The following is a 23,348-nucleotide window of genomic DNA, read 5'->3' as shown; positions in this document are numbered from 1 at the left end:
TCAGGAGTCACATATGTCCAATTTAATAGTTCCTTCTTTTGTCCATTCATTCATTTATTCAACAAATACTTACGGAGTGCATACTGTGTGTCATGTACTGAGGCTGGATTTCAATGCCCCAGTTGTCCCTCTGGCCAGTGGCCCCAGGCAGGAATGATATCCTTTAGAAGGAGATTCTTGAACCAGTGTCTGAAGGAGATGAAGGACAATTGGGGGAAGAGCATTCTAAGTAGAGAGAACAGCAAGTGCAAAGGTTCTGAAATGGAAATGAGCCTGGCATATTTAAGGCAAAGCAAGTAAGGCTCACATGGCTGGAATGAAGTAGGTAAGAGGGAGAGTAGTAAGCACCGAGATAAGTGGGAGTGAACATAGCATAGCAACTTGTAGGTCATTGTAAGAACTTTGACTTTTACTCTGAGTGAGATGATCTGACTTCATTTTAAAAGGATTTCTTCTGTTGCTGGGCAGGAACAAACTTTAGGAGAAGCAAGGGGCACAAGAGGGAGATCAGTAAGGCAAGGATGATGGGGGCTTGGACCAAGATGGCAGCAGTGAAGGTGGTGAGAAGTAACTGGATTCTGGATATATTTTCAGGGCAGAACTGACAGGACTTGTAGCTGGCTTAGATGAGAGAGGTGAATGAGAGGAGTCAAAGGTGACCCCATGGTCATGGCATGGAAGACTGGAAGGACCAAGTTGTCCATTTACTGAGATGGGGGAAGACATCTCAATGGGAGGAGAAAATATGGGGAGAAGCCTAGGATTTTGGCTTTGGACATGTTAAGTTTGAGATGTCCATTAGATATCCAAATGGAGACAAGTAGATAGTTAGATTTATGAGTGTGGATTCCAGGAAAGAGGTTCAGTTAGAGATATGATTATGGGAGTTGAAAGTCTATAGATGGTGTTCAAACCCACAAGACTGAATGGCATCACCAAAGGAATAAGTGCAGATGCAGAGGAGGAAAGGGCCCCCACTGGCCTTCTTGCTGTATTTCAAAGATTGGAACTCATTCTTGCATCTTTAACCTTTACCAAGAACGTTCTACTAAACATTTACAGTGCTCCCTCCCTGGCTTCATTTAAGCCTCTTCCAAATATAACCTCTTCAGAGGTCTTTCCTTGATCACTCTATCTAAATAGTATCCCATCCTCTTAAAACCACTAATCTATCCTTTACCTTGCTTTGTTTCTCTTCATAGCCCTGCTCCTTTCTTAAACTCATATATTCATTCGTTTACTTATTTATTGTTTGTCTTCAAGAGGTCAGGACTTGGCCTTTTTTTCCCAAGTATTTCTCAATCATTTGCCTTAGTTTGGATTTCCCTAGAGGTACACCCGAAATACAGTTTGAGTGTGATTGCTTCTATGAGCCACACCTCCAGGGAATACCAGTAGCAGTGTGGAGAAGTGAGGCAGAGATGAGAAGACCCCCAATAAAGAATGCACTATCCACAAGTCTTCACTGCATGTAACTGGGCCTGCAGAGGAACCTGGCCCTCTAAAAACAAACCCTGGGGGATGTGGTTGCTGACAAAGTCATATACCAATTCCTGTTATTCACCAAAGAATGGCTCTTTCTAGGGTATGTTAATCCTATGTACTCCTGGCCTGAGGGACCTACTCGCCCTTGGCCATGCCATGTTCTGGTTGATGAAGAAAGTCAACAGGCAAAAAGATGCAGATACTGCAGATGAGAAGTGGGATAGGGTGCACTATAAGACCCAAGGTATCGGGGTAGAGCCATAACACCATCTGCTACACAATTCTACCCCCAACACCTAGAACTGATACATAGAAAATACTCAAAAAATACATGTTAAATAAATACTGTTCACATGTTAAATAAACATCATAGGTGTTTTCTGGGGAAGAAAAATCTTATTTTGCATTCAGCTCTTAAGTTCCCCTCACTACATTGTGATTTCCTGTCCTTTTCCCCAATCCTTCAGTAAAGTGAAATGCAATTGGAGGGTCCTCTGTGGTGGTGGTGGTGTGGACATTGAAGGAGCAGAATCTATGGGGCTGTGTCTAGGAGCCCCAGGTGGACAAGCGGCAAGCTGGGAGGAGCAGAGCCAGAATAGATAACTCAAGAGAAGATAAGGGGGAAGTCTGACAAATGTCGACTTTTCCAGTGCTTACTAGACAAAGCTGACTCTTTAATGAGTATTTGGGCATCTATCTTTCCCCTCCAAGCCAGATGTCAAATAAGAAATTCTAGTGTATCTTTGAGTCTATTCCTGGATCCTGTTTTGTTTGAGGGATCCTTATCTCTAGTCTTTTGCCATTCCTGAAATGGGATTTAATTCTCTAAAGCCACCTGGGTTTTGTTTTGTTTTGTTTTCATTTTTTGTTTCTTTGGTTGGAAGCTTACAGGATTATTATTTTTTTTAATTTATGCCTTCCTAAGTCTGTCTTCAGTAAGTGATGCTTGAGCTAACTCTTAAAGGAGCTGTAGGAGTGTGCAGGTAGAGGAAGCAACAAGTGCCAGAGGGAACGGCCAGAAGTTTGTGTGATCAGAGTACAGAGGTCAAGGAGAGATGGCATAAGGGGACGCTGGACTTGTCAGCAGGATTTGGTATAGTTTGTGCGGCAGATTGTATTTCCCATAGATAGCCACAATGCCTCCCATCTCATATGCTAATCTACAGTGTGACCTGATACTCTTTCAATGGAGAAGTAAAGTCTATGTCTCCTCACCTTGAATCTGGATAAATTTGCCTATAACCAACAGAACTTAGACATGACACTGTGTGAACCCTCATAAAGGGTTATGTAGCTTTCACCTTATTTGCTAGAGCACTTGTACTTGGAACTCTGAAAAGTCACGTAAGGCAGGAGGCCACCATGCTATGAGGAAACCAAGCTAGATGGAAAGGCTACATGAAGGTGCTCTAGTCTGCAGAACTAATAATCTTCTCCACATAGCCCAGGTTCCAGATGTGGAGGGATTGAGCCTTCTGATGATCTCAGTAAACAGCTCTGGAGACACACCCAGATAAGGGCCTAGACATCAAGAACAGAGCCAAACCATTCCTGCTATGTCCTCTCCAAATCTCTGACCCACAGAATCTACAAGTCCAACAAAATGGTTAGTGTTTTACCCTACTACATTTAGAGTCATTTGTTACATTGCCATATTAACTGGAACAGTGTGTTGGGGTCTGGGATTTATCCTGAAGGCAACAGAGCAGAGTGGTTTCAGGCTATGGAGGAACCTAGTCACGCACGGGATTTAGAAGACATATGTCAGCAGCAGTGTGTACGAAGCCTAAGTGCTGCCCAAGGCCAGGGAGTACCAATAATACAGGATCTGATGTAATGACAGTCCCTATAGACATGTAAGGGAGCAGCTCCTGCCACTGTGCATGAATTGTCAACAGCCACAACCAGAAGAAAGTACGCTACCCATGAGACTTGGGTAATAATCCAGGTAGGAGAAGAGGATGGTTTGAACTAGGGTCAGGGATATTGCAAAAATGTTCCAGAGGTCGATAAGAACCTCCGGGCAGATGCTAAACAGGGGTGAGGTCAGAGAAGTCTGGAATGACTTTCAAGCATCTGGCTCACAGAGGTTGGTGGTGTAATTCCCTGGGTGAAAGACCACAGGAGGAGTAATCATTTTGAAGGGAGAGATGATCCGTCCTAACAGATTTGCATGTCTTAAGGTACCTGAGAAATCTCTAGACATCATTTGGATATATGACAGCAGGCTGGGCTGTAAGTAATGTCTTTGGGTGTTAATAGCGTATATTTGGTAATTAAAGCCAGGGAGGTAAATGATGTGGCAGTTGGATAAGTTATCGAATGAGAAGAAAGAGGGGCCTGGGACCGAACATGGAAGAAGGAAGATGTTTAAGGGACAGGCCAAGGTAAAGGACCTCATCGAGAATTTTCTGAGAAGGATTTACTGGAGAAGCAGCTGAGAGAAATAGAAGTTGTCTGGCGTCAGCATAGCCAATAGAGGCGAGAATCTGAATAAAAAAGAAAATCGTCAATAATATTCCATGTCTCAAAGAGCAAGGCGGATGAGGACTGAAAAGCGGCACTGAATCTGGTCATTATAAGGTCGGTGGTGCCTTTAGAGAGAGCAGCTTCTGTGGAGTGAGGAGAATAATGAACAACGGGCAGTGTACAAGGACTTACTGCAGAGTGAAAAGGAATATGAGTTCCCGAAACACGCAGGGAGAGAGAAAAGAGCATTGAAATCTAAAATGGCAGGGGGAGGGAGGGAGAAGGGGTGGCTGAGTGGGATGACTCAATCCTTTGTGATTTACACTGCAGGCCTTTGTCCCTGGGAGAGGCAGGACAGTGGTGGTGAGCACAGGCCCTGGGGCCAGCCAGCCTGCATTCAGACTACTGCTCAGGACCTATGGCAACTTGGGCAAATTACCCCCCTTTTTTGTCCTCATCTGGAAAATATAATTATAACCTCTTCTTTGGTTCTGGTGAGTGCTTAGAAGAGCACAGAGTAAGCACCCAAGAAATGTGAGCTATCGATATTATTAATAGTATTCTCATCACCAATTACAGTTGTAAATTCTGGCTTTTTCTCTCAGGAACATCTACTGCTCCTGCTCTGGGGCACTGATTTTCAAGGTGTGGCCCAGAGACTTCCATAAGTCCCCTGAATTCTTACAGAAGGTCTGGGGAAATTGTGTTCATGAATGAAAACCTATTTTGTCATTCTCTAAGGAGCACTGAGCGCCCTTTGCCAGAGGCGATGTGATGTGTGAGATAGCAAGAGATCAATGCAGAAAATCTAGCTGCCTTCTATCAAACCAGATATAAAAAAGGTTTTCAAAAATGTAAAAGAATGCCACACTTCTCTCTTATTTCTATTGTGTTTAAGGAAATACAGTTAATTTTCCTAAAAATGTGGTATTTATATTTATAGGTTTATTATCATTATTTTAGATGCTTACAAACTACATATTTTAAAAAGTTATCTGTTTTAATTTCTAATACAGTAAATATTCAAAAAATATTATCCACATAAACAAAAGCTCTTTGAGTTTGCCCCTCATTTTTAAGAATGTAAAGGGAAACCAACACCCAATGTCTAAGAATCACTAGTTTAGAAACCAATACAGAATCAGAATAGGAGATGTTAACAAGATGTTTCTCTGATCAACCAGGACTACTTGCTTTTCCCTAAAGAAATGATTTCTCTTTACAGCTCTGAATCTTTCCATGTGCTGTTCCCCTAGTTTGTCTATTTACCTTTCTTTGCCTGTCAGAACTCTGAATGTCCTTTAAAACACCTATAACCTAGTTTTCCTGGCTTATGATGACAACAGTCCTCAACTTCCCTTTATGGAAGCTGCCCTGCATCAAATGTGCTTAAGCTCCTTTCCCATAGTCTCTTTTACTGCTCACCAACCACAAACATAGAAAGAGCTATGTGCCAATCCTAGGAGAAGCAGGAGGGCCTTGTCATCTCCACTGTGACCAGTGTCCCACATGAAAACCCTTCCCCCCTGGTCCTACACTCCACGATCCCAAAGCAGGAATCTTGAGTTAAACAACTGCACTATCCCTTGACTTCAGTTTATAGCTGAAGCTATATGTTCTCCATGCTCCAATCTGAGCAGAAGTGGGAGAATGACCCCCTCCCCGGGTCTTGGTGAAACTCTGTCACCTGGGCCCCCACGCTTCTTGTTCACTGGCTCTCACAAACCTGCTACTTTAGCTCAGATCACAAGCCCCTTTCTTTTTTTTTTTTTTTTTTAAAGATTTTATTTATTTATTTGACAGAGAGAAATCACAAGTAGACGGAGAGGCAGGCAGAGAGAGAGAGGAAAGGAAGCAGGCTCCCTGCTGAGCAGAGAGCCCGACGCGGGACTCGATCCCAGGATCCCGAGATCATGACCTGAGCCGAAGGCAGCGGCTTAACCCACTGAGCCACCCAGGCGCCCCACAAGCCCCTTTCAATCAGAGTCAGACATAGTCTGTGCCTGGTTGAGAAATAGGATACCCTGTTCTTCATACTTTCTTTTCTCTTGTACTCCTCCAGGGGCCCGAGCACTAGAAATAACTTCACAATAGAAGCGTTTTGCAGGTTCTGAATCTTAATTTAAGCTTAGATCCCTGGGATCCCCTATTGTCCTTGTTGTTATCATTATTGTCATTCTTCCATTCCTCATATACATTCCGATCCTCATGGTAATTCTTCAAGAAACATGCTATCCCATTGTACTAGCTATCTATAGCTTTGTAACAAACTACCCCCAAATTTAGTGGCTTTCAACAACATTTCTCTTAATTTCTGTAAGGTCAAGAGTGTGGGCTGGCTTAGTGGGGTCTCCAGCTGCAAGGGCTGGATCACACTGGGCTATGGTCATGGCAAGCCCCTCCCGGGAAAGGATTTGCTTCCAGGCTGACCTTCAGTCATGCTGGCAGGATTTAGTTCCTTGCTGGCTAGAGCCTGGAGGCCTCTCTGCATTCTTTGCCATGTGGGGCTCTCCAATATGTCAGCTTGCTTCATTAAAGCACATAAGCTAAGAAGAGAAGAAAGAACAGCCAGGAGGACAGAAGTCAGTCTTTTGAATCCTCGTTGTAGAAGTCACATCCTATCACTTTTATGGTGTTCTCTTTTTGGAAGCAAGTCACTGTCCAGCCCACATTTGAAAGATTATACAAGCACCTGAAGACCAGGATCCCTGAGAACCATCTTAAAAGAGAACTGCCACACTCATTTCCCTGCATGGTGACCTTGATACTCAGTGAGGCTCAATAATTCTACCAAGGTCACTTGGTCAGGGAATAGCACAGCCAGATTTTAACTTAAGTCTTTCTGACCCCAAAGCTTACCTCTAGCACTTATTTTGTATATTCTTACATTGTGTTTGTCATGGTGGCTATCTCTGTCACACAACTGCAGCCTTATTAAGCATAGAGGATGCTTGGGGTGCCTGGGTGGCTCATTTGGATAAGCATCTGCCTTCAGCTCAAGCCTGGATTCCTGGGATTGAGTCCTGCATCAGGTTCCTTGCTCAGAGGGGAGCCTGCTTCTACCTCTGCCTGTAGCTCCCCCTGCTTGAGCGCTCTCTCTGACAAATAAATAAAATCTTAAAAAAAAAAAAAAAAAAAAAAGGTAGAGGATGCTTATGTGCCCTGGAGTGACAAAAATCTTGCTAAGTAAATGGATGACTATGTGAAATCAATTAAATAGTCCATATGTTGGAACTGTGCGTACAGAAGCTGCTAACCAAGGTTCATTATAAAATAGAACTGGACAACTGAGAAGGGTGGAGTAGAAGTGAGCAAAGGGATGACCCAGATACACTGTGGACTCTTTGGAACTTTTCAGATTTCTCTTCCTTCTGTGTAGGCTACCTGTTTCAGTGAGCAGAAACAAACCCCGTGTACAGCCAGAATTTAGACAGAATGGCCAAAGTGCTCAAAAGGTATTCTGAATAACGCTGGATTAACTTCCCACCCCAAATGTGTTTAATCTAAGTATTTATGTGTATTTAACCCAGAAAGTCTTAACCTATGTCACTGTACTGCTTAAAAGGAAAAAAAAAAAATGGTAGCAGTCAAAATATTTATGTTAAAAGAGCCTGAAAGAGGGGCGCCGGGGTGGCTCAGTGGCTTAAACCTCTGCCTTTGGCTCAGGTCATGATCTCAGGGTCCTGGGATCGAGCCCCTCATCTGGCTCTCTGCTCAGCAGGGAGCCTGCTTCCTCCTCTCTCTCTGCCTGCCTCTCTGCCTACTTGTGATCTCTGTCAAATAAATAAATAAAATCTTAAAAAAAAAATTTTAAAAAAAGGAGCCTGAAAGAGCCAAAAAATTTCATGCAAATTTGGGTGTTTGGATTTTTCCTTCACCTCACAATAACTGGCTTAGTAATGTATTAATAAAATACCTGCAATAGGTAACTATAAACATAAAATAACAATAACATAAAGTAACAATAAAAATAAAATACCTGCAAAAGATAACTACTTCTAAAACCTGGATTTTATTAGTGAACACTTTGATCTGTAAGATGGTTTCAAATATGATGTTATGCTATGGAAAGGGGACTAGCTTCCATTACTCTTCCCAGAAGTTAAGTGAGAGTTCTCTGAGAAATAGTGGCTGGATGTATCACTTTCTTTCTTCTACTGTACAGTTAGATTTTATCTTTTTGGTCAGGGTCTTATAGAAGGAGCCACCGAAGCACTGAGCTAAATAGTAATGCTGTAGCCTTTTATGTGAAAGGAAGGAAACTTGCAGTCAAGAAGTCCATAGTCTATGATTGTGATATTCTCTTAGAGCTGGCCCAAAGTTTTTTTTTTTTTTTTAAGATTTTATTTAGTTATTTGACAGGCAGAGATCACAAGTAGGCAGAGAGGCAGACAGAGAGAGAGAGAGGTGGAAGCAGGCTCGCCGCCGAGCAGAGAGCCCAATGTGGGGCTTGATCCCAGGACCCTGAGATCATGACCTGAGCCCAAGGCAGAGGCTTTAACCCACTGAGCCACCCAGGCTCCTCCCAGAGTTGTTTTTTTTTTTTTAATTTTATTTATTTATTTGACAGACAAGTAGGCAGAGAGGCAGGTAGAGAGAAAGGGGGAAGCAGGATCCCCACCAAGCAGAGAGCCCGATGTGGGGCTCGATCCCAGGACCCTAAAATCATGACCTGGGCCAAAGGCAGATGCTTAACCCACTGAGCCACCCAGGCACCCCCTGGCCCAAAATTATTAACCCAGCACAGCAATCATCAAAGAACCTTTCTGAAAAGTGGGAATGGGATTAGCAACACTCTTGAAAACATAAATTTGTAAAGCTTTTTGTTGACTAGATCAGTGCAACGTAAAAATCTACTCTAGACAAGGGTCACCTAACAGTGATACTCACTCTAGTGTTTTTCCTAAAAATATGAGCATACTAGCCCAAGCAGAGCAGCTGGCTAAGCAATCCCTTCATAAGCAAACCCATCTTCTGGGTACCCAAGAAACATAAATTTCATGGCTAAGCCCTGAAACTCTAACTACCTGACTATCCCACTGTACTTTCCAGTTCTTTTAATTCAGTAAGGAAACTTACAGAACATTATCATTGAGACCTAAAATCCTATCCTTCTAGAAATCCAGAAAAATCCTACACTTCTGAAAATGTTTAGGCAGTTCTGTCAGATCCTCTAAGGTTGCTGGCATTACGTGTTAAGAACTATCATTTGGGGGGCACCTGGGTGGCTCAGTTGGTTAGATGTCTGCCTTCTGCTCAGGTCATGATCCCAGGGTCATGGGATGGAGCTTTAAGTCAGGCTCTCTGCTCAGTGGGGAGCCTGCTTCTTCCTCTCTCTCTCCCCACCACCTGCTTGTGCACACGCGCTCTCTCTCTCTCTGTCTCTCTCAAATAAATAAATTAAATAAATCTTCAAAAAAAGAGAGTTATCATTTGGAAGTTTAGTCTTTAGAGGAAGAGGGTGAATATCACTAAGGTGTATGCATTACACAAGTAGTGGCTTCGTGATCATGGAGCTGTGTATTTTTTAAATTTTGCTATTTTCAAAAAGCAATTTTTTCCTTAAAACTTTTGCTTAATTGCCTACTGTCACTGTTTATAGGATTAAGTAGGTCATTTGCTGTTGTCAGGTGGCATTTGCAATTGTTGAGCAAGGCTCCTTTAGCCGTAAAACTATGCTAACCTCTCCAGGACATTCATTCCTCTACTCTTTGCTGACAGTACACAAGTTATCATATAGCCTGCATGGGAGTGTGAGGTACGGTTCTATTTTCGGCTTACCCTCTGGCTTGCTCTATAACCTTGGGAAAATCACTTCTAGGCCTTCTGCCATAGACCTGCCATCTGTAAATTAGGCCTGGTTAGTAACCTTCCTCTGGCTAAGTCAGTGGAAGTCATTAATTCTGGAGTTGGGCAATTAAGAACTTCAGCATGCTCACTGAGAGTGATTTGCACGTTGCTTCTTTTGAACTTTTTCCACAGACCAGCCTTCTTGAACATTTGATCATATATTTGCTCTAATAACACTTTAATGCAGAACACATAGAATAATGTTTCCATAATACGACAGCTTAACTACATCCCTTCAGACTTTACTGCTAAGAGAGAATGAAGATAAATTTTTCCATTTTACACACTTATTTCCATTCCCCCAGCCATTATCCAGGGTGTACCTGAACATCACTCCCACTTGATTTTTCCATGACAGGGACTTGGCCAGGATCCATTCGTTCTGTTTTGGTCTTTGGATGAGGATCAGTATTTTTAGAACAAATGAGAATTTTGTTACTTATTATTTTTTTTTTTAAGATTTTACTAGTTTATTTGAGAGAGAGAAAGAGAACATGAGCAGGGGGAGGAGCAGAGGTCAGAAGGAGAAGCAGGCTCCCCGCTAAGCAGGGAGCTCAATGTCGGGCTTGATCCCAGGACCCTGAGATCATGACCAGAGCTGAAGGCAGACGCTTAATTGACTGAGCCACCCAGGTGTTCCAAATGAGAATTAAAATCAACCACCAATCAATCAATCATACCTTTAAGCCTGTCATAAACTTAAAACACCTGCATTTACTTCATGTTATTTTCCCATTCTTTCTGTAAGGCAAATGTCAGCCAGAACCTCCCTTCCCTTGTAATTTCCAGGAGACTGGAGAAACATCCAATCCAGGTGTTCAGAGCCCTTCCCAAGATTACCGGTAATTTCCCCCAGGGGGCTCATTTTCTTGTCTTCTCTGCCCTGAGTCTGTGTATCTGTGGTTGCTGGTTTTTCCCTGTTCCATCTGTCCCCTCTTCAGCCTCTTCTTCAGTTTCTACAAAACCCCATTCACACACAGCTTTAGTGAGATTTTAAGATTTGAGAAAACAACTAAAAATTTATACATTAGACACTCTTCTCTTTAAGGTTCATTTTTCCGCCCAGTCACCAGAGATTTCCCAGTAGCCCTTCACTCCATGCAGGGACCAGCTTGCCCTCCTGACTCCTCTCTCCCACCCGCCCTTCCTTGTGTGGTCCCTCTCCTCTCACTGCTCCTCTCCTCTCTCTCAAGAGCAGATGTCAATTCCTCCAGTGTCTACATGGAAAGCAACTTTCCTGGTGTTGCTAGGGCTTTGAACTGCTCCCATTTTCCCCCCCCCTTAGCATCTTACCTAATACTGGGAAGAGCTTATCAGGTTATTTTTCCAAATGAAGACAGTTTCTTTTGAAAAGGAATCCTGGTGCCATTTAACACTACATTTCCTCCTCATACTCAACAATGTACGTTTATTTATGTACACTTAACAGCACTCCCAGACTCATTTGAATTCTACTTTTCTCGTTATTTTGGATATACTTTCCCATTTATGAATGCAGCCCAGGCTTCCCACTCTAATAAACACCCTCCCAATTATCAGGTACTTGAGGTATTCCCAGTTCAGTTTTGTATTATAAAGAGTGGTGCTATAAACTTTTAGTGAAAATTGGTTTTCTCACTTGGATTGTTTTGAGGGAATATATTCCCAAATGTAGATTATGGGACAAATATGAGTAATCTCATAGATTTTGTGCTTGCCTCAGTATGTTCATCAAAAGTTGCCCTAATAAGTAATTTTATCAACTTACGAGTTCAGCCATTTTGTTTGGCTCTGCCAACACTCTCCTTTGTGATTTTCAATTAACCTCTCAACAAGGTTAATCATTTCCCCAAAATTTACTTCTCTGAGTTATTCCATGTATGGAATATTTGGTCAGATACTTTGACCTCTGTCCAGTGAAGTCTGGGTACGGATTTTAACACCTTGATTGAGATATAATTCACATACCCTACAATTGATGCATTTAAGTGTACAATTCAATGAATTTTAATATTTTCAGAGAGCTATGCAATCATCTTCACAATAAACTTTAGAACATTTCATTACCCAAAAAAGAAACCCTATGGGGCGCCTGGGTGGCTCAGTGGGTTAAGCCGCTGCCTTCGGCTCAGGTCATGATCTCAGGGTCCTGGGATCGAGTCCCGCATTGGGCTCTCTGCTCAGCAGGGAGCCTGCTTCCTCCTCTCTCTCTCTGCCTGCCTCTCTGCCTACTTGTAATCTCTCTCTGTCAAATAGATAAATAAAATCTTTAAAAAAAAAAAAAAAGAAAAGAAAAGAAACCCTGTACCTCTAGCCTTTATCCCATAATCCCTCTATCCCAACCCAGACCTAGACAGCCATGAATCTTTCTGTTTCTATAGATTTGCCTGTTCTGGAGATTTTATATAAATGGAATCATATAATATATGGTCCTTAATGAATGACTTCTTTAATTTAGCATAACGTTTTCAAGGTTCACCCATCTTATAGCATGTGTCAGTCCTTCACTCCTTTTTATTGTCAAATAGCATCCTGTTGTACAGTTATATCACATTTCTTTATCCATTCATAAAGTTGATGGGCATGTGGGTTTTCCTCACTTTTTGTCTATTATGAGTAAATTTGCCACAGGCATTCATAAACAAGTTTTTCGTGGATATATGTTTTGGGTTATATATGTAGGAGTGCAACTGCTAGGTCATAAGGTCAGTAACTCTCTGTTTAACTGCGGAATTACCAGAGTGTTTTCCAAAGCTGCTGCATCATTTTACATTCCCACCAGTAGTGTATGAGGGTTCCGATTTCTGCACATTCTTGCTGCATTAGTTTTCTAGGGCTGCCAAAACAAAATACCACAGGCTGGGCATCTTAAACAACAGAAATTTATTTTCTCATAGTTCCAGAGGCTGCAAGTTCTGGATCAAGATGTCAACAAGTTTGGTTTCTCCTAAGGTTTCTCCCCTTGGCTTACAGATAGTCACATTTTTGTGCGCTCACAAAACCTTTTCTGTGTGTATCCATGCATATCTTTCGTGTCTCTTCCTTTTTTTTCCCCCCTCTCTTTTTTTTCCTTCCTTTTTTTAAAGCATACCTGTCACACTAGATTAGGGCCTCAATGACCTCATTATGACCTCATTTCATCTTTATTACTTTTCTTTTTTTTTTTTTAAGATTTTATTTATTTATTTGACAGAGAGAGATCACAAGTAGATGGAGAGGCAGGCAGAGAGAGAGAGAGAGAAGCAGGCTCCCCGCTGAGCACAGAGCCCGATGCGGGACTCGATCCCAGGATCCCGGGATCATGACCTGAGCCGAAGGCAGCGGCTTAACCCACTGAGCCACCCAGGCGCCCCATCATCTTTATCACTTTTCTAAAGACCTTATCTCCAAATATAGTCTCATGGGGGGGGTTAGGGCCTCAACGTATGAATTTGGGGAGACGAAATTCAGTTCATAATACTTGTCAACTGCAACAGACTGAAATGTTTACATCTCCCCAAAACGTGTATGTTGAAACCTAATCCTGAAGGTAATGGTATTTGAAGGTGGGACCTTTGGGAGATGATTAGTTCATAAAGGTGGAGGCTTCATGTATGGTATTAGCGCCCTTTAAAAAAGAGACCCCAGGAGCACCTGGGTGGCTCAGTGGATTAAAGCCTCTGCCTTCAGTTTGGGTCATGATCTCAAGGTTCGAGGATTGAGCCCCACATCGGGCTCTCTGCTCAGTGGGGAGCCTGCTTCTCCCTCTTTCTCTGCCTGGCTCTCTGCCTACTTGTGATCTCTCTCTCTCTCTGTCAAATAAATGAAAAAAATATTTTTTAAAAACCCCCAGAAACATAAATAAAAATCAATTAATGTATTATATGAAAATAAAATCAATTCATTGCAAAAAATACAATAAACAAGACCAAAAGACCAGGTGGGGGAAAGATATGCAATTGATTCACAATGGACTAATTTTATTTATATAGAGAGAGGGATAAACAAATAAATAAATCCTCAACATTGAAGAAAAAAAGACCAACAGTTGAACAGAAAAATGGGCAAAGGATATGAGCAGACAGTTCACAGAATGGCAATTTTTAAAAAATTAAGTTTGATAACATACTGTATAAAGAGATGTGAGGAAACAGACACCCTGATAAATTGCTATGGGAGCATAAACTGACACAAACTGTATGGAGAGCAGTGTGGCAACATTTATCAGAATTTTTAAAGTCCATACCTTAGGAGCCAGCATTCAACAGCCAGCTATTTAGCCTAGACAGACGTTTGTTCACATGCCAAGTGGCTATAAATAAGGATATAACTACTGACTACAACATTGTTGTAAAAGCAAAAGAATGGGAAAAACTTGAAACAATAATTTGATGAAATACTATGCAATCAGCACAAATAATAAAATTTGCCAAAATATAGTGTTAAGTTAAGGAAACCAAGATGGCAAAACTGTGTACAGTACAGTGTATGAGAGAGAGAAAAAGAGAGGGAGGGAAGAGGGAGGAGATTGAGGAAGAGTATATATATAAATACACAGCGCATATATGTTATATATATATACTTATATATTTTGTATATTTTTATTTATTTGTCATTTATTATTTTATTAATTAGTTTTATTTTATTATATTTATTATACTATGTATTTATATATGTATTTACTGCACAGAGTGTCTTTGAAAGGACATACAACAAATTAGCGGTGATACTCTTAACAGTAAAGAAAATTGAGGAGGACGGAGCAGTGGATAATGGAAATTTTTTTTCTCATTGCATGAATGTATTTTTGATACTGTTGAAATATTTAACTGTCGTGTATATTATCTGGACGTCATTAAGAAAAAAAGAAAACCTAAAGATGCATGCACTGTTCACTGAGAATCCTGGCTACAAGTATTGGACAGTAACAAACCTTTTAGTTCTCACCTGGCAGAACCTCCCCCCACATTCCCCATTGCAAAACCTGACTTTTGATTTTGGAATGCATCTTAAGAGGGCTCTGCTAGTTACCTGTTCCCTCATCTGCTCCTCCACCCGACTGATTGGGAGACCCCCGAAAGTAGGGGCTGTTTCTCATTCCTGCGCATCTCCAAACACGGTGGCTGGTGTTCTGGAAACAGCGGACGAAGAAGTCTAAAAAGAGAAAAAAAGAGACTCCGCAAAATCAGAAGTGTGTCCCGAACGTCTCAGACTCTCACAGATCCTTTAAATGCGGAGTGTGGTTCCCCTACCCTGTCCACATTCTCCCGACACACATGATACGGAGGAGAGGGACCTGGAAAGCCGGGCTGCTCTGTGCGGGTAGGCGAGAACCTCTCAGCCGGCTGCGTTGCGGGGCGGCCGGGCCTCTCGCGCCCCGCCCCGGCTTCCCGCGCTCTGTGCCCATTGGCTCTACTCGGGGGTGGGCGGGGCGCGCCGGGGAGCCCAGTGCCCCGCGGCCCAAGAAGCTGCGTGCGCCCAGCTGCTCCAGCAGCCGGGGTGCTGTGGTAGCCGCAGGCGATGCCCGGGGATCCGGTTCCGGCCGGGGCTCCAACCCGGGCTGCAGTAGGGGCTACGGTGCAGAGCTTGGTCTCCGCGACCACCGCAGCTCGGCAGGCTTCGGACCATCTGAGGCGGTGAGCGCTTCCTTCGCCCCCTAGGCTCCCCGACCTGCTACGTCCTCTGGGGCTATTGGCAGTGGGTGGGCTGGCTAGAGCCGGCGGGCTGGCAGGGTCGGTGCCCAGGCATCCTCGTGTCACGGGGCTCGGGTTCAAATTCCGCTTCCTCCCTCCCTCCCCTCCTTGACTGTCACCTCTCCAGCAGGCCAATCTGAAGCGCCGCCCAAGCTGTGTGTGCGGCGGCTTCGGGCGGTCAGCGAATAGCGGTGAGAGGCTTCACGGACACTTGTCGCTGGCTTCGCGGTCCTAGCAGCTTTACCCCGGGTCTGGACAGGCTCTGTGGACGCGGCGCTGTGCGGGCGGGTCTTGAGAGAGCACGATTAAGTAAACGATCGTTTACACTGCAGGGGCACGGGCGCCGCGGTGATGAGTCTTCCAACAGTGTGGTGTTCGCTTCTCAATCAGAGGAACAGATCCGACGAGCCGCAGCTTTTTTTTTTTAAAGCTTGCTCTTTAAAAAAATTACTTTGTAGCATTGCATAATACACTGTATCTCATCCAAAAGTAGTTTTTGATCGCAGGGTAGTCGTCATTTGAATGCAACGTTGACACTTTTGTAACTTAAATAGTAAGTTTGAGCTTTCTTAGAGTAATAGATTTCTTAATGAAAGGAATTTCTCAAAGTACAGAGGGGGAGGGAAGCCGTGGATAGTGTTTTGAATTTTTTTTTTTTTTTTGAGTCATCCGTTTTGAGGGATTTTGCTTTTCCAGTTCGGCTTGATTTGCTTTCACCCACAACTGCACGCAGAACCAGGTTCCAGACTTGGGAATGGTGTAAATAGCACTGGCGGCTCCGCCCCCAGCCCGCTTGACAGCAGCTCCGCCTGCAGACTCCGGGCTGTCCCTGCTCCAGGAAGCTGTCGCGCTGTCCTGGCAGGGCAAGAGGACGCCCGCCGGGGGCCGGCTGTTTGTTGCAGCGATTTGTACATTCCGAGAGCCCCCAGAAAGGCGAGCTGCATACCTGTTAGGATACTGGTCACATCCCAGCCAGGGGAGGTGGAAGGGGGCGGGGGGCGCCCAGGAGCTCGTTCTCGGTAGCAGCATCAGCTCTTTTCGCTCTGTGGCGGGAGTCCGCGTCCGGTCCTCTATCTGGAGCAGACTGAATCGAGGCTTAGAGTTAGTTGTTAAGTGAATTGCTCTGACAACCCCGTATCTGTGCTGTGTTGCCCTCTCCCAATCTTTGTGGCGTTTGTGCAAGTCGATGGGAGTCCAGAGAGGACAAAGAGAGACATTTTGCAGAATCGAACGTCCAGTGTTCTGTCATGCTTCTTGGCGCTCCTTTCTAGATCTACGTTCTGGTGACGCTGTTTGAGCTTGCTCTGCTCTTTCCCAAGACCCCGTTTATTGGTTTAAATTGAAAAGGAGTGTCTATTTCTTATTCCATAAGGATTAGGGAAAGGAGTTCCTGGCTTGAGGGAAAAGGTGCTGGAATTTAGTTTGCTGCTTTCCAAGGATCAGAGGATTATGGATTTTTTTTTTTTTTTAAATGAGAGCACATCAGAGATTGGAGAATACTGTAATTATTGTTCTTATTGGGGATTGGAAAATAAAAATGTTGCTCTATTTTATTTAGTAATTAGGAAAAGTGTATGTACTTGAAATACACCCTTTTACAATTGTGGATGTTGCTATGAATTGTGTTGTAAAATCAAAAGGCACCCTTAGTTCATCTTTTCTGTAGATCTTTTTTTTTCCTTTTCCTTTTTTTTTTTTTTTTTTTTTTTTTTTGCATATGCTTAAAGGACTTGAGTAACGTTTCGCTGTCCCTAGCCATCGGGATTCTTAGTAACTGCTTATTTGAACTTTAAGGTTTTTTCCCTCTTTTTGAAACAAAGGTGCTTTTTAAATTGCAATAAAAAAATTTTTTTTTGAACCTTAAGTGTGTTTTAGAGAGGAGAGCTGAGTGAGTTATCACAGGTGTGATTTTTTACCTTTGGCCTCTGGGGACATTTTGTGGTAGTAAGGAAAACTTACTCAGTTTTGATCTGTGAGAATATCATGGTTTAAAGAACTTGTAGGGATTGCTCTTTTTAAGAAAGTTACATTATGAAAAAAAAAAAAAGAAAGTTACATTATGTTTCTTGTGATTTCTACAATTTTATAATATGCTGTATCTCATTTAAAAAATAGTTTTTGATGTCAGGGTAATGGTTTGAATGCAACACTCACATTTTTGTTTCCTAGATAAGTTTTAGCTTTCTTAATGTATGTTTATGCACTTTCTTTTATTGAGGAAAATTTGTAAAATGCAGAAAAATAAGAGAAAAATCCACGTACAGTGTTTTGAGTCATCAATTTTGAAAGTTTATTTTTTCCCAGTTTACTTAGGCCTGCTTTGGTCCATAACTATGTATATATTCAGGCTCCAAATTTTGAACAGTGTTAAATTATGGTGTTGAATATGCAACCTCAGGGAGTGTGGGGCTTATTGGTTGTGTTAACTATTTTATTTTTCTCCATTGGAATATCAGCACCAGCAGAAACTTCTATGGCATTTTTCTCCCTTAAGATATGGATGTGATGACAAAAAATGCTTTAATAATTTTGAATGTTATAACTAACAGGAGATACTATGACTTCTACAATGACATTAAATTGAAGGGCTTTGAGAACTCGAATCTCCCATTTTTCAGTGATGTGTCTGTCATTGCTAAGAGTTCTTTCCCCCCCTTTCTCTGAAGCCTCTACATTTCTTGCAGCATTTGTGTAAGAGCTATGGTTTCTTGTTTTGTTTTCTTCTTTTTAAAGACTTTATTTATTTGACAGAGAGAGAAATCACAAGTAGGCAGAGAGGCAGGCAGGCAGCCCTGATACAGGGCTCTATCCCAGCACCCTGGGATCATGACCTGAGCCAAAGGCAGAGGCTTAACCCACTGAGCCACCCAGGCACCCAAGAGCTGTGGTTTTAATGTTAAGGTTAATTACCCTCTTTTTTGACTTTTTGATGTGTTATGTGTGCAATATTTCACAGCTTGAGATTTGGGGATTCACTCGGGTACCTAAGGACTCACATTGAATCTAAAGCATCCTGTCATTTCCCTTACATATATTTAGTTTCCTATTAACAGTTAAGTAGGTTTTTGGAGGCCATTTTGCCCATTGTTGTTAAAATTCTTGAAATTTGATATATTTTGGCCCAGAAGTCTACCTCTAAGAATTTATTCTAAGGAAATAATAATGGATATGTAATAGGGTTAGTTATTTGGGTATTTGTTGTGATTTTGCTCATTATGGTGAAATTTTGAAAACACTCAATGCCCCAAAATAGGGAAATGGTAAAATAATTTAAGTAAGAGAATATCTATACAATGTAATGATTACTATTATACTATATTAATATATTAATACAATGCAATATTTATATTGTATTATATTAATTAATATATTAATATATTAGGATCAATATATTAATACAATGTAAATGTAGCCATTACTAGTCATGTTGTAGAAAAAAACTGACAAAATCAAAAGATGGTCATAATATAATACAGGGTAAAAAAATACTTAAAAGTATGAATATTTTTCCATTTTGGTTAAAAGAAGTATAAAATGATTCTGAAGTGTAGTAAAGATTATGCTTGATTTAATATTCAACCTTGTCATTTTGAGAGAAATTCTTCTGCACGGTAAACTTTAAAAACCTTTGAGCTAAGATTAAAGAAGGAAAAAAGCAAAGACTATATTTATGAAAGTAGGCATTGAAACCATTCTGTCTTTGAAATAATCATCAAATCCCTAGAGATAAATGGGGATTATCCATATGTCCCTGCTCATCCCCAAGATTTATTCTTTCTATTTTATCTGAGCCTTAGTTATTTTAATACAGCTTAATAGATTAATTTATATAATGATTAAAAGCCTGGTAATTAAGTTCTCAAGTCAGCATATAAATGTGAGAGTTCAATGTGTAAAATGACTGTAATTTTGTACCAAGATAAAGATTATAAAGAAGTATATTTTTAAAATTAAAATATTTTTGAGGGTCGCCTGGGTGGCTCAGTGGGTTAAAGCCTCTGCCTTCGGCTCAGGTCATGATCCCAGGGTCCTGGGATTGAGCCCCGCATGGGGCTCTCTGCTCAGCAGGGAGCCTGCTTCCTCCTCTCTCTCTGCCTGCTTCTCTGCCTACTTGTGGTCTCTGTCTGTCAAATAAATAAATAAAATCTTTAAAAAAATATTTTTGAGTAGACAATGATTTTCCAGGGTTAAAGATCAAAATGTAAAACAAAAATTATACAATGAAAAGTTTCCCTCTTTCCCTTGTACCTCATGTCCTCAATTCTCATTTCTCCAATTCTCCCACCCTGGGTGAGCATTATTACTAGTTCACTGCTTATCATTCTAGAGATATTTTATGCATACCTGAGTCTAAATAGATCTGTTTGGATATATTTGCCATTTTTTTTTAAGATTTTATGTATTTATTTGACAGAGAGAGAGAGCACAAGCAGGGAGAGTGGAAGACAGGGGGAGAGGGAGAAGTGGGTTTCCCGCCCGTTGTGGAGCTTAATCCCAGAACCCAGAAATCATGACCTGAACTGAAGGCAGATGCTTAACTGACTGAGCCATCCAGGTGCCCCAATAAAAGGTTGTTTTAAAAAAGTGGTTAGAACATAGAGACAGTATAAAGAAAGGAGAAGGACCTTAAGCAAAACAAAGTAAGTTTTCTTCATGGTTGGGTTGTTGAGTACAAGGCACTCTTGCTGAGTGAAGAGGAAACCACTTAGTGTACTTGAACATGGCATATGGAATTGTAAAAACTTCCAGTTTAAATAGTATTAAATTACCTTTAAAAATATCTTATTTATTTATTTGAGAGAGAAGAAGAGCACAAGCAGGGTGAAGGAGAGGGACAAGCAGACTCTGTGATGAGCACAGAACCTGACTTGGGGCTCAATCTCACCCTCCTGAGATCATGACCTGAGCAGAAATGAAATCCAAAGTCTGTCGCTTAACCAACTAATCCACCCAGGTGCCCCATTTAAAAAAAAAATTTACTTTAAAATCAAATATATATATGTATGTATGTATACATACATATATATACATATACATATATATACACATACATATATATATAATATATACATTTTGAAGTAAAATTTTAAATGTATATATTTAAATATTTAATTATTTAAATTAATGATTTGCTTTATTTAAATTATTGTTAAATTGTTTAAATTATTATTTAAATTAATTTTAATTAATTTTAGAATGTATACATATATGTGTATATATATATATTTGAAGAAAATAAAGCAGTTCTTAAAAATAAAGCAGTTGCCACAAAAATATGAGACACACATTCATTTGTCTTAAGTCCTTGTTTCTCGTTGTTGAGGCAATTACTTTCAACTCTTAATTTTTTCTTGTAGTATTTACCTCCTAAAGTCTTTTTTTTTTTTTAAGATTCTATTTATTTATCAGAAAGGGGTGGGGAGAGAGCGAGCACAGGCAGACAGAATGGCAGGCAGAGGCAGAGGGAGAAGCAGGCTCCCTGCCGAGCAAGGAGCCCGACCTGGGACTAGATCCTAGGACGCCGGGACCGCGACCGGAGCCGAAGGCAGCTGCCCAACCAACTGAGCCACCCAGGCGTCCCATTACCTCCTAAAGTCTTAAAGTGAAAGTATAATTTAAAACTATTTCCTAACTTAAATGATTTAGTTATTATTTATTTTTTTTATAAATTGAGAATTGATACTTTATGATGAAGATTTAATGCCTTTTTTCTCTCTCTCTGTTCTACTTCCACTTCCTCCATCCTCTCAATTGAGATTTTATCTTGACATTTAGTTAAATCAGTAGTTAGATTTTATATTTTTATGATTAGGTAAACATGACTAGCCTTTGAGCCAAAAGATAAAGATATTTTTTTCACTTACCTAATTTTCTATCAATCTTTGGCTTTTTCCAAGTACTCAAATGCTGCCAAATGCTCAATTACAAGACTCTGTCAGCTTCATTTTTTCCATAAGATTTCCTTCCTATAGGTCTCATTCTTCACATACATCTTGTCTATTTCTAGGTTTGCAACTAACCTAAAGATTAGTATTTAAAGAGTTAAGAAAAGAGATTGTACCCATGAAATAGGGTTTGGATGCTATGGAAAGAAACAATCAGAGAACTAGAAAGAGTTCTCTAAAATTAAACATATGATAGCCAAAATGGAATTCTGAATAGAAAGACTGAAAGGTAGGGGCACCTGGGTGGCTCAGTTGGTTAAGCAACTGCCTTCATCTCAGGTCATGATCCTGGAGTCCCTGGATTGAGTCCCACATCAGGTTCCCTGCTTGGCAAGGAGTCTGCTTTTCCCTCTGATCTCTCCCCTCATTCTCTCTTTCTCTCTGATAAATAAATAAAAATCTTCAAAATATATTTTTAAAAAAAGGATGGAAAGATAAAGATAAAGTCTTCTAGGTTTGGTGCATAGCTATAATCCTGGTTTACCTCTCTCCTGGTTTGGATCATGTTACCTAGAACTTGATTTGGTTGACACAATTGTTCTGCTCAAGCACTTAGTCCAGTTACATTTTTTTTAAAGATTTTATTTATTTATCTGACACAGAGAGAGATCACAAGTAGGCAGAGAGGGGGAAGCATGCTCCTGCTGAGCAGAGAGCCCGATATGGGGCTCGATCCCAGGAACCTGGGATCATGAATGAGCCGAAGGCAGCCACTTAACTGACTGAGCCACCCAGGCATCCCAGTCCAGTTACTTTTTTTTTTAAGATTATATTTATTTATTTGACAGAGAGAGATCACAAATATGCAGAGAGGCAGACAGAGAGAGAAGAAGGGAAGCAGGCTCCCTGCTGAGCAGAGAGCGTGATGTGGGGCTCTATCCCAGGACCCTGGGATCAGGACCTGAGCCGAAGGCAGAGGCTTTAACCCACTGAGCCACCCAGGTGCCCCCCAGTCCAGTTACTTTTAAAGGAAAGAAATCTTTGGGGCACCTGGGTGGCTCAGTGGATTGGGCCTTCTGCCTCTCTGCTCAGTAGGGAGCCTGCTTCCACCCAATCTCTCTGCCTGCTTCTCTGCCTACTTGTGATCTCTCTCTGTCGAATAAATAAATAAAATCTTCAAAAAAAAAAAAAAAGAAATCTTCAAAGTCCTTGTATGTCTTAAAATGTTCTTTTTCATGGCTGGGGTGTTGAATTATAGTTTGGCTGAGTATGAAATTCTAGGTTTTTCCTCAGAATGATTAATATTTAACTTTAGAATGTCTGTTGTCAGTATTAACTGTGAAGAAATCTGGTATCATTAAGCCTCATATCCCTTTATGGGTTGCTTTTCCTTTCCGAAAGCTTTTTATAATCTTCTCTTTGGTATCCTGAAATTTAATAATTTGGTGACCTTGATGTGATTCTTTTTTCCATCCATTGTGCTCTGCACTTGGTAGGATTCCTTGTGTTTTTTGTAGTGTGGTAAAATTTACTTTAATAATTTCTTCCTTTGCTTTTATTCTCTTCTCTTTTTTTCTTAGCTGGAATTTTGGACCTCCTAGATTGATCTTTCAATTACCCTATCTTTTCTTTTTTGGTTTTCATCTCTTTCTCTCTCTCTTTTTTTTTAACCCCCAACTTCTCTGGGCAAGTTTTCCACACTGTTTCCTAGCCATTTTACTCAGAATTTCATTTTATTATATTTTCAATTTCATACTGCTCTTTCTTGTTCTTATAGCATTCTATTTTTTATAAACACAGTATATTTTCTTTTTTTAAAAAAGATTTTATTTACTTATTTGACAGAGAGAGAACGAGTGGGAGACACAGAGGGAGAAGTAGACTCCCCACTGAGCATGGAGCCCGAAGCAGGGCTTGATCCCAGGACACCGAGATCATGGCCTGAGCTGAAGACAGCTGCTCAATGACTGAGCCACCCAGGCACCCTATTTTCTTATTTTTTTTAAAA

General features: G+C 41.1%; 1 protein-coding gene across 4 annotated transcripts in view; it reads left to right on the top strand.

Annotated features, from left to right (window-relative positions):
* Positions 1 to 15,198: 15,198 nt before the first annotated feature.
* Positions 15,199 to 23,348, top strand: part of ZNF638 (zinc finger protein 638) — a 133,435-nt gene continuing 125,285 nt past the window's right edge. For 2 of the 4 annotated variants that reach the window (XM_059405884.1, XM_059405882.1), the window contains exon 1: positions 15,200 to 15,398. In XM_059405884.1, the coding sequence (XP_059261867.1) occupies positions 15,283 to 15,398 (116 nt within the window). In that variant the 5' untranslated portion in view covers positions 15,200 to 15,282. Of the gene's footprint in view, positions 15,399 to 23,348 lie in introns of all 4 variants that reach the window. The other 2 variants (XM_059405885.1, XM_059405883.1) reach the window with 2 other exon arrangements.

This window comes from Mustela nigripes, chromosome 7, assembly GCF_022355385.1.
Source record: "Mustela nigripes isolate SB6536 chromosome 7, MUSNIG.SB6536, whole genome shotgun sequence".
Lineage (NCBI taxonomy): Eukaryota > Metazoa > Chordata > Mammalia > Carnivora > Mustelidae > Mustela > Mustela nigripes.
The sequence above is the reverse complement of the archived record's forward strand: the minus strand, read 5'-3'. Positions and strand labels throughout refer to the sequence as shown.